The sequence below is a fragment of the Limulus polyphemus genome, unplaced genomic scaffold (genome assembly GCF_000517525.1).
Source record: "Limulus polyphemus unplaced genomic scaffold, Limulus_polyphemus-2.1.2 Scaffold126, whole genome shotgun sequence".
In the NCBI taxonomy this organism is placed as follows: domain Eukaryota; kingdom Metazoa; phylum Arthropoda; class Merostomata; order Xiphosura; family Limulidae; genus Limulus; species Limulus polyphemus.
Genome location: NW_013665736.1, coordinates 566,782 through 579,552, shown reverse-complemented (window position 1 = coordinate 579,552; position 12,771 = coordinate 566,782). Strand labels below are relative to the sequence as shown.

The following is a 12,771-nucleotide window of genomic DNA, read 5'->3' as shown; positions in this document are numbered from 1 at the left end:
GAATGCTGTCTCAAGTCACACCAACGTACTAATCTTCTACGTATGAGAAGGCGGTTTAGGGACGATTATAATTTGGAACACTTCTTTTAAATATGTAGTCCGATTATATAAGATTTCGAATGCTGCATACAGGCTCAAAGTTACGTCAACGTTCTAATTTTATATAAATAAGAAGGTAATTTAGGGCAGATAACTAATTGGAATGCTTCCTCCAAATATATAATCCGATTATGAAATTGTTCATTCAAGAAAAATGATCTATCTAAAAATAACTCCTAATATCACTGGATTTACTCTATTTTAATATTATCAATGGAATATATTAATGAGAATTATATATGCGCTAAATATTGTTGTTAGCTTCAGTAGAAGATACGATGGAATATTTAAAAATGTTATTCTAATACGCAAGTTTTATGACATCGAGTAGATACAGCAACAAAAAATTATGATGTTGCTTTACCTTTACATCCAGTGATTCGAACTTTCATGTTATCATATGTTACTGTTGGGATAATACTGTCATTTAAAACTAATTGGTTGAATCCACTGGCATGATTTATATACAAAAAAAGGAAGTTTGCAAATACGATAAACATATGACTATTTGGTAAAATATTATGTTTTCTATTCGAAATAATTTAAATCTGTTAAGTTGTAATACTTGTTTTTGTTTAAACTAATATTTAAGTTTTGTTTAGTTAAAAAACTTAAATATCGTGGTGTTCTTTGAAAATATTTTTATAGTTACTTCTTTATGTTGAAGTTATAACATTTAGTTGTAATTATTCACCATGAACGAAACGAGGACTCAGTCGCAGATAAATACCTTTCCTATGTGGAGTGATGATATTGACATTGTAGCAGACTTAAATTTTGATAACTTTTCTATGACTGTGTACGAAACTTTCTCGAATAACTTAACAACAAACCTTACAGAAAGCAGCGATATTCCCTTTCACCCGCCAGAGGACGTTGTGCTCATGAGCATAACCTCAGTTATCCTTGGACTTCTTATTTTAGCAACAGTTATTGGGAATGTCTTCGTTATTGTTGCTATCTTTATGGACCGAAACCTGCAATGTGTTGGAAACTATTTAGTACTCTCGTTAGCAGTAGCTGATCTAATGGTGGCTTGTCTTGTAATGCCACTCGGAGCTGTGTATGAGGTTACTCAAGAATGGATTCTTGGTGCTGCCCTTTGTGATGTGTGGACTGCCTTTGATGTCCTATGTTGCACAGCTTCTATCCTCCATCTCTTGGCCATTGCTGTCGACAGGTTCTGGGCCGTAACGCAAGTTGACTATGTCAGAAATCGTAGCGCTCGACACATTGGCACTATGATTTTTATAGTTTGGGCTGTTGCATTTGTAGTTTCTTTGGCTCCTATCTTTGGATGGAAAGACCCCGACTTCTTAAAACGCGTAGAAGAGGAGAAGAGGTGTCTTGTCAGTCAGGACGTTGCTTATCAGGTGTTTGCTACGTTTTCTTCTTTTTACGTACCGCTGGTGTTGATCTTGATTCTATATTTTCGAATCTTCCGAGAAGCCAGGAAACGAATTCGTCACAAGCCAGGAAAAATAACCAAAAAAGAAAACAGAAAAAAGTCTTCAACGTTGACAGCATCTGTACCTTCTTGCAGTGAGATGACATCATTCTCAAACTTGAATTCTCAAACATCAAACCCAGATACAGCCAGCTCAACTAATGGCCTGAATACTCAACATTCAGAAAACACTCGAGTAGAGATGCTCCAGAAAAAGAAGAGACATACTAAGGAATCCTTAGAGGCAAAGCGAGAACGCAAAGCTGCCAAGACCCTTGCCATTATAACTGGAGTTTTTGTTATATGCTGGTTACCGTTCTTTGTAATGGCACTGTTGATGTCCCTGTGTTCCCCATGTGAACCAAGTGCTGTTCTTTTCAGCTTTCTTCTTTGGCTAGGTTACGTTAATTCTATGTTAAATCCAATCATTTACACAATCTTCAGCCCTGACTTTCGATCGGCATTTAAAAAGATGATGTGTGGAGAGATGAAAAGACAACGTCGTACGCACTAATCGTCAAACTATAACCACGATCTAATCAATCACTTGAGTCAGTCTGCCAATAGTTAACTGGTAGTAAATTAACAGCGGCAATTTACACCTTCTATACCGAGTTAAATAACAACATTTTCTCTGAATAGCCTGGAGTAACCGCATATTACGCAAAACATTTTCATGAACACTCACATTTAATGAAACATTCTCCTATTCCTGAACTGGTGCCACAACGGGAGGATACGAATTATGTTGAAATCCATACGAAACTGAACTTTGAGAGCAATATGTTATTCGGGGAAGTCATAAAGGGAGCGTTATCTTTTAAAAAAACGAAGAGAAAAATATCTAAGAAGGCAGGGTATCAAATATTGTAGTACATTATAATCTTCTGATTTGTCCATTATGTGAAAAATGTGCAGATAAAACAGTTGACTTTATGTATATCTAGATATTGACGTCAGCTCTGTATAGATTTGCTTCATTTTGGGGCTCATTTAGCAAATCTGTACACATCTGACGATCCAAATTTCGTGCCACAGAAAACTTGGAAAGGTTTAGTGAAGTCAATGGTTTAAAACAGTTGAACACTTAGCTGGGTTTATGTCGTAATTATGTCGAACTATTTATGTGTTCTTGTAGATATGTCTAATAAACTTTGCTGTGCTGCCATTCTTTGGACGATGTCGTGATTTACTTTGTGACAGTTATTCTAATACAAATCTTAATTTAGTAATTTTAATTCATCGAAGTGTATCATAACTGAAGAGATTACGTGACCTAACAAAACACTCTTCGGATTATAGGTTGTTAACCAAGGTATAAAGCATATCGCCTGCTATTCAGAAAATGTGAAACGAAGAATATGTACGTTCCAAGAATAACTTTAATGGTTAAACAACCTCTATTCAAGCAAAACTAACATAGAAAATCATGCATATTGAAATTAGTTTTGCTATCATTAAACAAACTTCAATAATTCTAAAAAAACGATAAACTACTGAGAATCAGTATCTTCAAACTAAGTGATTGATATCAATTGAGAAAAGTTTCAATCAGTTTTTTTTATTTATTTTCACAAATTTTAACAAAATTGCGTTTTATTGAAACTATATAAAAGTACAGCTTCAAAGATCGATTATATTTGAAGAAATGATGATCGGTTGTCAACTTTAAAAACCAATATATTGATTCTAAATATTTACTTTCAATTGGTACATTAGAATAAAAAGTTAATCCACCATTGAAACTGCTTCTGTATTTTTCATCATTTACAAAGTTGTGACTGTGAAATAAAGAAAAAAATACATATTTTTAACTAAATATAACTAAGATATGCACAAACAAAATTACCAGACAGGATATACTCAAATATGAATCTACCAAATGGTATTAGTTTTCAAGGTACAATATACAAATAAAAATAAATCCTATAACATTATTAACTGTAATTAGAATTGCATTTCTAGGGAAAAACGTAGAAACTATGATGGTAAAAGTATTAATATATTCAAGGAAACATTAGCTGAAAAGTTTTCATACTAAACGGTAATTAACATAATTAACTGTAACTAGCATTACATTTCTAAAGCAAAACTTCGAAACTATTATTTTTATCAGTAGTAATAACTTTTAGAAAACACCACCTCAAAAGGTTTCATAATTAACTGTAATTAGTATTACATGTTTTAATCAAAACTTAGAAACTATTATGTTAAAAGTTTGTTTGTTTTAGAGTAAAGCCATATTGAGGCATCTACTGTTTCTACCGCGGGAATTGAATCTCGGATTTTAGCACTTACCGCTGCCCCACCCGGGGGACTTATGTTAAAAATATCAATATCTTTGAGGAAATACTAGCTGAAAAGATTTCATATTGAATCGTAATTATTCATTAATATGTTATGAAATGAAATATTATACATTTAAAAAGAACACTAACACAAACGATCTACAAGGCTGGCACAAAATAAACTTAGATATAAATGTACAATTGGTTGGAAAACCATATACCTTAGATTTGTATTTTGATAAAAGTGTTTAGAAGCATATACTAAATACATTTATGAGTAAAACAACTACCATAGGTGGCGCTAAAAGGTGACTTTGAAACACTTTTTTTTTTCTCATCTTAAGAATGCAGTAGTATTATTGTCAGTTGTATTCAACGTTCCATTGCCCTCTTTGGATATGCTTCGTTCTGCCGTCTGTCGTCGAAATGGACAGAGGGCAATGGATTGTTCGTTTGTTTTAAATTTCGCGCAAAGTTACACGAGGGCTATCTGCGCTAGCCGTCCCTAATTTAGCAATGAAAGACTAGAAGGAAGGCAGCTAGTCATCACCCCCCATCGCTAACTCTTGGGCTACTCTTTTACCAACGAATAGTAGGATTGACCGTCACATAACGCTCCCACGGCTGAAAGGGCGAGCATGTTTGGTGGGACGGGGATTCGAACCCACAACCCTCAGATTGCGAGTCAAGCACCCTAAACTCCTGCCCTCAGAGACATGCATCACGTAATGATAAATAATATTTTGTGCTCAATATTTAACATTAGGTAATTATAACAAACCTACTTGTTTATAACTCTAACATCAATCCCATAATTTGATGAAGTCAATTGATAATCAGTTTCGGTTTCAAGGTCACCTTGCAGCACCACTTTTACTAACTGTCAAAGTTGCTGGTTGAATAGTTGTCACTCTATCTCTATGTTTATAAAATGTTATTATTTCTCTGCACCAGAATCTCGCTTATCATGGTGGTTAATACAGTTATTATACGAACAATAACGACTGTAGTGTGAAGGTAGAAAGCATCATTAAATAAACTAGTAATAAACTGAAAGCTAGAAGGATGGTGTTCAGAAAAAATGTATGGGTTTTACAAATACTAATTTTTATATGTGACCTCTCACGAAGTATGGAATAATCATTCTCTGTAATTAAGACATATCTACTATAGCACATCATGCCATAGAAAAAATATCACATAATTAAGTAGAATAATACTTAAGTTATGAGATATGAAGTACACCAAAGAAAATAAAAGATGCACAAAATCTTTCCATAATGAAACAGCTGATAACGCACTCGGTCAAACAACTAAAGAAGTCAGCAAAAGTTGGATAACCTCTTGAAAAAAAAAAAGAGCTCTAAATAAGTATTAATATTTAAGCCCCTGTTAAGCTTAACATTTTGAGAGCTTGGATGAGTAAATAGCACGACTGATTCTCTAAATATAAATCCCAGTCCTATTCTTAGGACTTTCTAAGAGACGACAGAATATTAGCGGGCAAAGCGTAGAATAAAAAACTAGTTGATAATTAGTCACTAAAAACCCAATTAATTAGTAATTAGACTTAAGTGATTGTATAGGCCGCTTAACCATGAACATAAAACTTATCCTTAAATAGTATTTCAAATTAACACTGTGAGAAAATACTAATTGTTTAACTGTCACAGTTTTTAACTTCTTCTTCTTTTTTTAAAAAATTAAGACTACGAGCTTTCGGCTTCTTAGCCGAGGCCTTTTTAAGGTAAAACGTATGCGAACGTTTTTGTCAACAGTATAGATGTATATGAATACCTGTTTATATATCTATTATTGTTAACAAATTTACACACAATGTAGATACCCTTTCATATGCTTCTATTGTTGCTATGTGGCGCCTTCAAATAATACTATTGAAATATACTGTCTTATACTTTCTACCTGAATAAGGCTCAAGCTAAAGAGCCGTAAACTTGTAGTATAATAGTCCGACAATTATTGTATCCTTTGATATTTAACTGCAGTAAGTGTTTAAAAGAATATATTTAACAAGTCGCTACGAATGGCTTAAATGAAAATTATCTTCAAAGAAGTGATAATAGGTGATCAAACAATGACTTATAAGCATAAGGAAAAGTTTTATTGATGATGGAACATATTACATGTTTCGACATTGGTCTGACTTCTTCAGGTATGTTCAGTGCTAAGCAATCCAAGGTTTATATATCGTTACAAGGACAATAAGGATTAAATGTGACGGAAATAGTGTCAGCATGTGGCAATATATAGGTAGAAGTCAAGTGTGTGAACGATGAATAGACCTTGCCAAATATAGCTGATTTTGCTGAGGCCGTTATCCCGGTTTATTGAGAGGTCAGTTATTTTGACGATTTCTATAGTTTCTAAACAGTCCATTTCTTTCCTAGTTTTGGGTTGGTATAGTAGAAGAATTTCGTCCCAAAATATTTTGTGACCTGTTGCATGTTGGGGATATGTTAAGGCGGACAATTGGAAATCGCCTGTAAGACTTGATCTTAGTGTTCTTTGCGTCTTGTGTGACGTTCGTCCTATATATTTCTTTCCACATTCACATGAGATACTGTATTAGATTCGAACAGTTCATTAAAACCCAGAATCAAACTATCATTTCAGGTTATTATGGTACTTTTAGGCCTATATTTGTCTCACAACCATTTTCAATGGAAAAATTGATCCTTCAAAATGAATGATGGATGAACAATGGGTTCACCCTCGTCTCCATTTTGAAGAAACTACCACTGCTACACCTCCTTTACAATCTAACATATGGCTCAGATATGAGGGCCATGTCTTCGTTCTATGCACACTCGGAACTGAAAAACTAGAAGCTATTAAACCACATCAACATTTTTAAAATGAATCAATCCAATTTACCAATGAGCGTGAAAATGTCAACACTACAGGCTTTCTCGATCTTCTTGTCAAAAAGACAAAACAACGCAAATACTTAAAACTGTTGTTTTTAAAAAAAGATACACATTAAAGTACACTTAAATTTCAAGTCTAACCATTCAACCAGAGTTGAAAAAGGTATAATTAAAGCTCTTTCTTACATAGCTCAAACAATCTGCAGCATTTATTATGCCAGTTCAGAACGAAATAAAAGATGACTTTCTAAAGAAACGTAGAAACGCATTCTTTCTATGAAAAGAACAAAGGTTTATCTACTGAAACAACAGTAATATAAACAACACAGGCCTAGGAGAGAAAAAAATGTGCAATTTGACTAATTATTTGAGCAGCAAATTGTATACCCAGCTCTTCCCTTGGTGGAAGTCGACAAGTAAAAGTGAACTCTTAGTCCATAATGGACTTTCATTCTGTAGCTTTGTAATGCACTTTAAATGTCTTACTTTAAAAGTTTTGCAGGTTGTTTGAAGAAGACTGCACTCTTCTGTTTTTTTTTCTTCTTGAAAATACAGAAAACATGCACACATTTGCTAAAAATGAGGAAACTCTCTGCAAAGATTTTCTGTAGCGTTCATTCTCCAAGAAAATTGTTGTAAGACAGAGGAAGTGGATCGGAAGTGAGGAGGTGTAGCAATCGAGTCGAGTTTCTTGGCAAAAATAGCAAATTAGCTGCACCATTTCTTGTTCAAAGCAGCCAACTGCATAGCAGAGATGTGGTCAAGATTTCTACTTTCTGAATTTGGTACGTTTAATGCATTAAATGTAATATTGATCTTCTATTTTGCTTCTACGGAAAACTATATTCAACATCAAGACGTAAGGAATATGCTAAACAATATTTTAATTATGAAATACTTCTTTAATTCAGACTTAATTCTAATCCTAGTATAAACTGGAAGTTAAATGGTATGAATCAGAAAAGAGCGGAAACTGAAACAGCAGCAATATCTTTATTATCCGCATTATAGCTGGATATCTTACTATTGTTTATTTTGGTTACTGTGGAAAACAAGCGAAAATGCTAAAACTTTATTTACAGTCTTTGACTTGTAGAAGTTTTGCTGTGGTGTGAGCTAGTTTTGTTCAAACTCAGCTATTTAGAAATAGCTACAGCAGTAACAATATAGAGGTTATTCTATAAAATATTTTTATTTTTCAATTTATGAGAAAGTTTAATATGAATTTGGTTTGCTTTTAGACTACTAAGTCAGCATGCCAAGTTTGATCTGGATCGGTCAACTCGTTTAGGAGGAGATGCGTTCATAGACAGACAGAAAGTTTTCCTTGATACTGGATACTTACCGCACAGTGCAAATGTGGAGCATGATATATACGTAAGACAAAACGCCAAATTACAACCTCCAATGAAATAAATTACCTATAGTGAAAAATCTTGATAATGCTAAGAGGTAAAATGCAACATAATAAAGTATTCTACGAGTAAGACTAAATAGAGCCATCGACATCTTAGACTTTTAGTATGCATTTCTCCTGAGCGAGAACTGGGTTTGACTGACTGTTGATCTGTGGGTCCGTGAATCGAGGAAGGATAACGCTAAATAATAAATAAGTAAATAGCGCTTCGCACTTACGGGCAGTGAATGTGTTATAAGAGTGACAGTCAAATTCTACTATTCTATTAGTCCAAGAGTTGATGATGGGTACTGTTCATTACCTGCCTTCCCTCTAATTTATCAGTCTAAAATTAGGGCCGCTAGCGAAGGTCACCCTTGGGTAGCTTTGTGTGAATATCAGGAACAAAACAAACAGAAAAAAATATTCGGAGATACGACTCAATATCTATCTTATGGCTCCGCATCCTCATTTTTGTTTTCTATATAGTTAAAGAAAAACAATTGTCTCCGTAATTTCCGGGTACTCGAGATGAATGTCAAAGCCTCTCCGGTTCACAAAAAATAAAAATCACCGTTGAAGTATGGAAATGTAAGTACTGGACAGGATAATAAGTATAACTGAAATATTGCAAAGCAGAAAAACTAGAAGAAGCAACTTTTGTTAAAGTGGGTAGGTCAGAATATATAGAGAAAACGGAAGGCTAAGGAAAAAAATATTTACTGGTTATATGGTGAGTATGAATGGAATCAATACAGTATGTTTCAATAAATACATAGAGGGAAAGATTTCGTGTTGGAATAGAATCATTTATGTGTACGGTGTATAAAACGGATGTATGGAGCTAGATGGAAAAGTAAATGTCATGAATATAGGAAATGAAGCTGGAAGTCTTAGACTGAGGCGCCACAGATGAGTAAACTGTCTGGTAGGAAAATTTGGCGAATACCCTAGAACATTCGAGTAGAAATATCACGTTTCCTAGGAACTACTTCTATTCTTAGTTGATCTTTCCTCCTTAGCTAATTGGTAATTTCAGGTTGAAATGTCGGACAGAAACACGGGCAATGGCCTATTAAATATGAGCAGCATAAAGAACAAGGAATATATGTTGGGAATTTTTGTACTGGAGGAAGAAGAAGGAAAAAGATAGGGCAGTGTTTCGAGATAGATCCATAGGCATCCATGATCCATACTACATTTTATATAGTCTGAAAATGTAGAAACATGAAAAGGACAGAGAACAAAAAAGCGTGGTAACAAAATGCTAAAATATATTTAGAAAATGAAACAATGTATGGAATTAGTTTAAACAGTGGTCCTTGGCTGGAGAACTAGGAATGTAATTTTTAAACTAAGTGGTACCTTATTTGTTGTGCTAAACGACAGATTAAAGAGTCTTAGAGTTGACGTATAACATTGATAATTTTGAAGTGCTGGCCAGAACGAAGTCAGCCACATCCGCAGACAAAGGCTTTACAGGACTCGACTCCATGAACCGAATAACGGGAATGACTGCCATTTATGTAATAAACCACAACTGAAAGTTACAGGGCGCGCTCAACGGCATTACGGCTCTAGTCCTGAACCTTACGATATGCAGCCTGACATGTTACTCATTGGGCTAAGCCTCGATTGTATACTGAATATTCATTCAGATGTATAACTGCGAGAGTTATGAAGTCTGTCTAGCACAGCATCAACGGTTGATATCAATGAATGACTTAACAGGAAGAACATATCACAAAGAATCTAAGTTGTTCGACGTTTCTTGGTCCTGCAACGGAAGGAACTAATTACTAAATTGTCACGAAAAACTTGTTGTACGTTTTATTTGCTTCTAAAAATAATTTTGATATAACAATCAATTATTAATAGCTTCTGATCTAAAATATGCTACCCATATAAACTAGAATCTAAATAGTAACTTATAAGGGCAATGAAGCCGGTCTCCCGCTGGGACAGCAGTGAGTCTACTGATTTACAACGCTAAAATCAGGGGGCTCGATTCCCCTCGGTGGACATAGGAAATATCCCGATGCGGCTTTGCTATAAAAAAAACGCACACACAACGAAGCCGACTCTACATAACAAAGTAACTACACGTATAAAATGTCACAAATCGATCTACAAGACATTATATACATATAATGATTACAATCTATTGAATCGCCATTTGAGTACTCACTCTATGAAAATGATAGTTTATCCATAAAACAAATAATATTATCTCACTCGAGTCGGCTATTTTAAAAGATTGAGGTTAATAATAAATCTATGCTCTAACAACATGAAAACATGTGTAACAAAATAAAAATAACACAATCATTTGAAACATTTGAATCAATAATATTAACGAAATAAACTTTAAAAAAACACGCAAAAAACAGTTGCTTGCTCCTGAGATCCACACAGATTACCAGTAATATGAAAATCTGAATATACTTGTAAACATTTATGTAATTACAGTAGTGCCCCCCCAGTGGCACAGCAGTATGTCTGCGGATTTACAACGCTAGAATCCGGGTTTCGATACCCGTGGTGGGCAGAGCACAGATAGCCCATTGTGTAGCTTTGTGCTTAATTACAAACAAAGAAACAAATTTACAGTAGTGCAGATTTTGAAGCAAAAACCATTTGTGCTTTTTAAGATAGCGGAGATATTTGGTCTAAGTCTACATTATGAAAGAAAAAGAATTGTAGGTCATTCACTCTACGAGGAAGATGTCAAGTAGCTATGATGTTATAAATTTAAGGCCGTAAAATTGTAGTCAATTTGGAACACTGATTAGTTAAAGATATCACACTTTCTTAAGCAACTATCGCCGATAAGAATTATCGTGCTCAGTCCCAGTCTCATCCGCCTTTATCAAAGTAGTACAAAGAAATTCGTGGAAGTACGCTGAAAATCCGTTATTAAATCATCGGAAGTACGGAATGAGAAATCGCCATTGTGATCAAGTCAAATTCCCTCATTGCTAAATACAATTATACGCTGAAGCTGGACTTACATCCGTATAGAGTAGTTTGACAACGCGGTCTTATTAGAGAGCAACTTTATTACTCGCTAGTTTATCAATTCTTCCCATGTAACTTGGAAATGATTACCTTATACTTTGGTTATATGTAATCAATGACTTAGACTGACAAATGGTTTATTACATCTTGTTTAGAATAATTTCTTTCTTCCGTCTAGCTTTATAATGTTATATCGAAGATGTTCTTATTTAACAACATAATGTGTTCCAAATGTTCTGCTTTGGTTAGCTTTTGGGGTAAAAGTCATTCTGATGACATCTCTGTTTCCTTTTAATCTGATGATAGTTCATCATTTCTTTTTCTGTATAAAATAGCAAAGAGTTCTAAACCTTGTTTAGCTAAACATTGAAAAATAAGACGAAATGTTTATTAACTTACCTTTACATTTATTTATTTTTCAACTGCGCTTTATTGTGATATAGTTTCATGAAATGTATTCATATATTTACCTTCTCTGCAACTAGTGACCTAAAGGTTCACACGTTTCACATGCCTTCTTTTAGGTGTTAATGTACGATTCTCTGATTTAAAGATTTTGTTTCTGACTTATTGCACCACGCAAAACTGCTGTTTCATACTGATTGTTGTATACTTTATATTTAACATGAATGTAAATAAATTCAGGTTTGAAATTACGTGCGTCGATAATGGAGTATAGATTTTATGTAAAAAGATAGGAAAATGTAATATCGTGACACTGATTTGTTCTGTTGAAGTCTCTCTCTTTCTCTTTACACACACACGTATATATAGTGTGTCCAAAATGTAGTCCAATAAATGTCAATTATTAGTTTATCTAACTTCATATCTCGCTGTTGTTTATCAGGATGAAGCATATTTACTGAAACTCAGTTGTTTCTGAACTTCACGATTCTATTATCAATCAACATGAAATAAGCTCAGTTAGTTAGAAGTTAATAGGTTATTTAATTTTTTTATTGCGTTAAAAGACTTAGTGATAGTCAGGAGTTATCGCAGTTAAACTGAGCTTAGTAATAGACAGATATTTACTTATTACTATATCTTCTGTTTCATATTACATTAAGATAAATCTAGTAAGAGCCATATGTTAATTTTATACCTGGATGTCGTTGAAACATGAAACCGTTATTGGTTCCTGTAAAATCTTTTGAATTTCTACTTGTTGTTACATGATTTTATACTTGGCTTTAAAAAATAATTATGGTGTGCAACATTTGCAGTTAATACATGGAGTGGGCCTTAGCCAATCTCTCAGCATAAGAAAACTAAACTATCAGAAGCAAAGCAAACATTCATCGTGATTAAGTTTGTTACGTATTACATTTCGAATGGTCTGAAATTGAGTTAGATTGTAATTTAGATTTAGAAGGCAAATAAATGGCGATATGTATCCAATTTATGATATTTACCAACAAGATTTATACACGCAGTTTTTTTAATACAAATATGTTTTAATATATATACAGCAATACAATTTACAATAGCAGTTATTACAAATAGTTATTACAAACAATGATTTATATAAAAAAGTTTTATAAACAAGCAATATAAAGTCTTCTTTCTAGTCTGGAACTTCTTTAATATTTTATCGAGGGTTTACAATGAGCGAGTTAATTCCGAGTTGATGTAGAT

The 12,771-nt window shown here is 33.8% G+C and overlaps 1 protein-coding gene across 1 annotated transcript; it reads left to right on the top strand.

The window, feature by feature from the left end:
• Positions 1–761: 761 nt before the first annotated feature.
• On the top strand, positions 762–2,703 carry LOC106473056 (5-hydroxytryptamine receptor-like). Its single transcript, XM_013933738.2, has one exon. It carries the CDS (start codon positions 795–797, stop codon positions 2,058–2,060), a length of 1,266 nt encoding a protein of 421 aa, XP_013789192.1. The 5' UTR covers positions 762–794; the 3' UTR covers positions 2,061–2,703.
• The last annotated feature ends 10,068 nt before the right edge of the window (positions 2,704–12,771 follow it).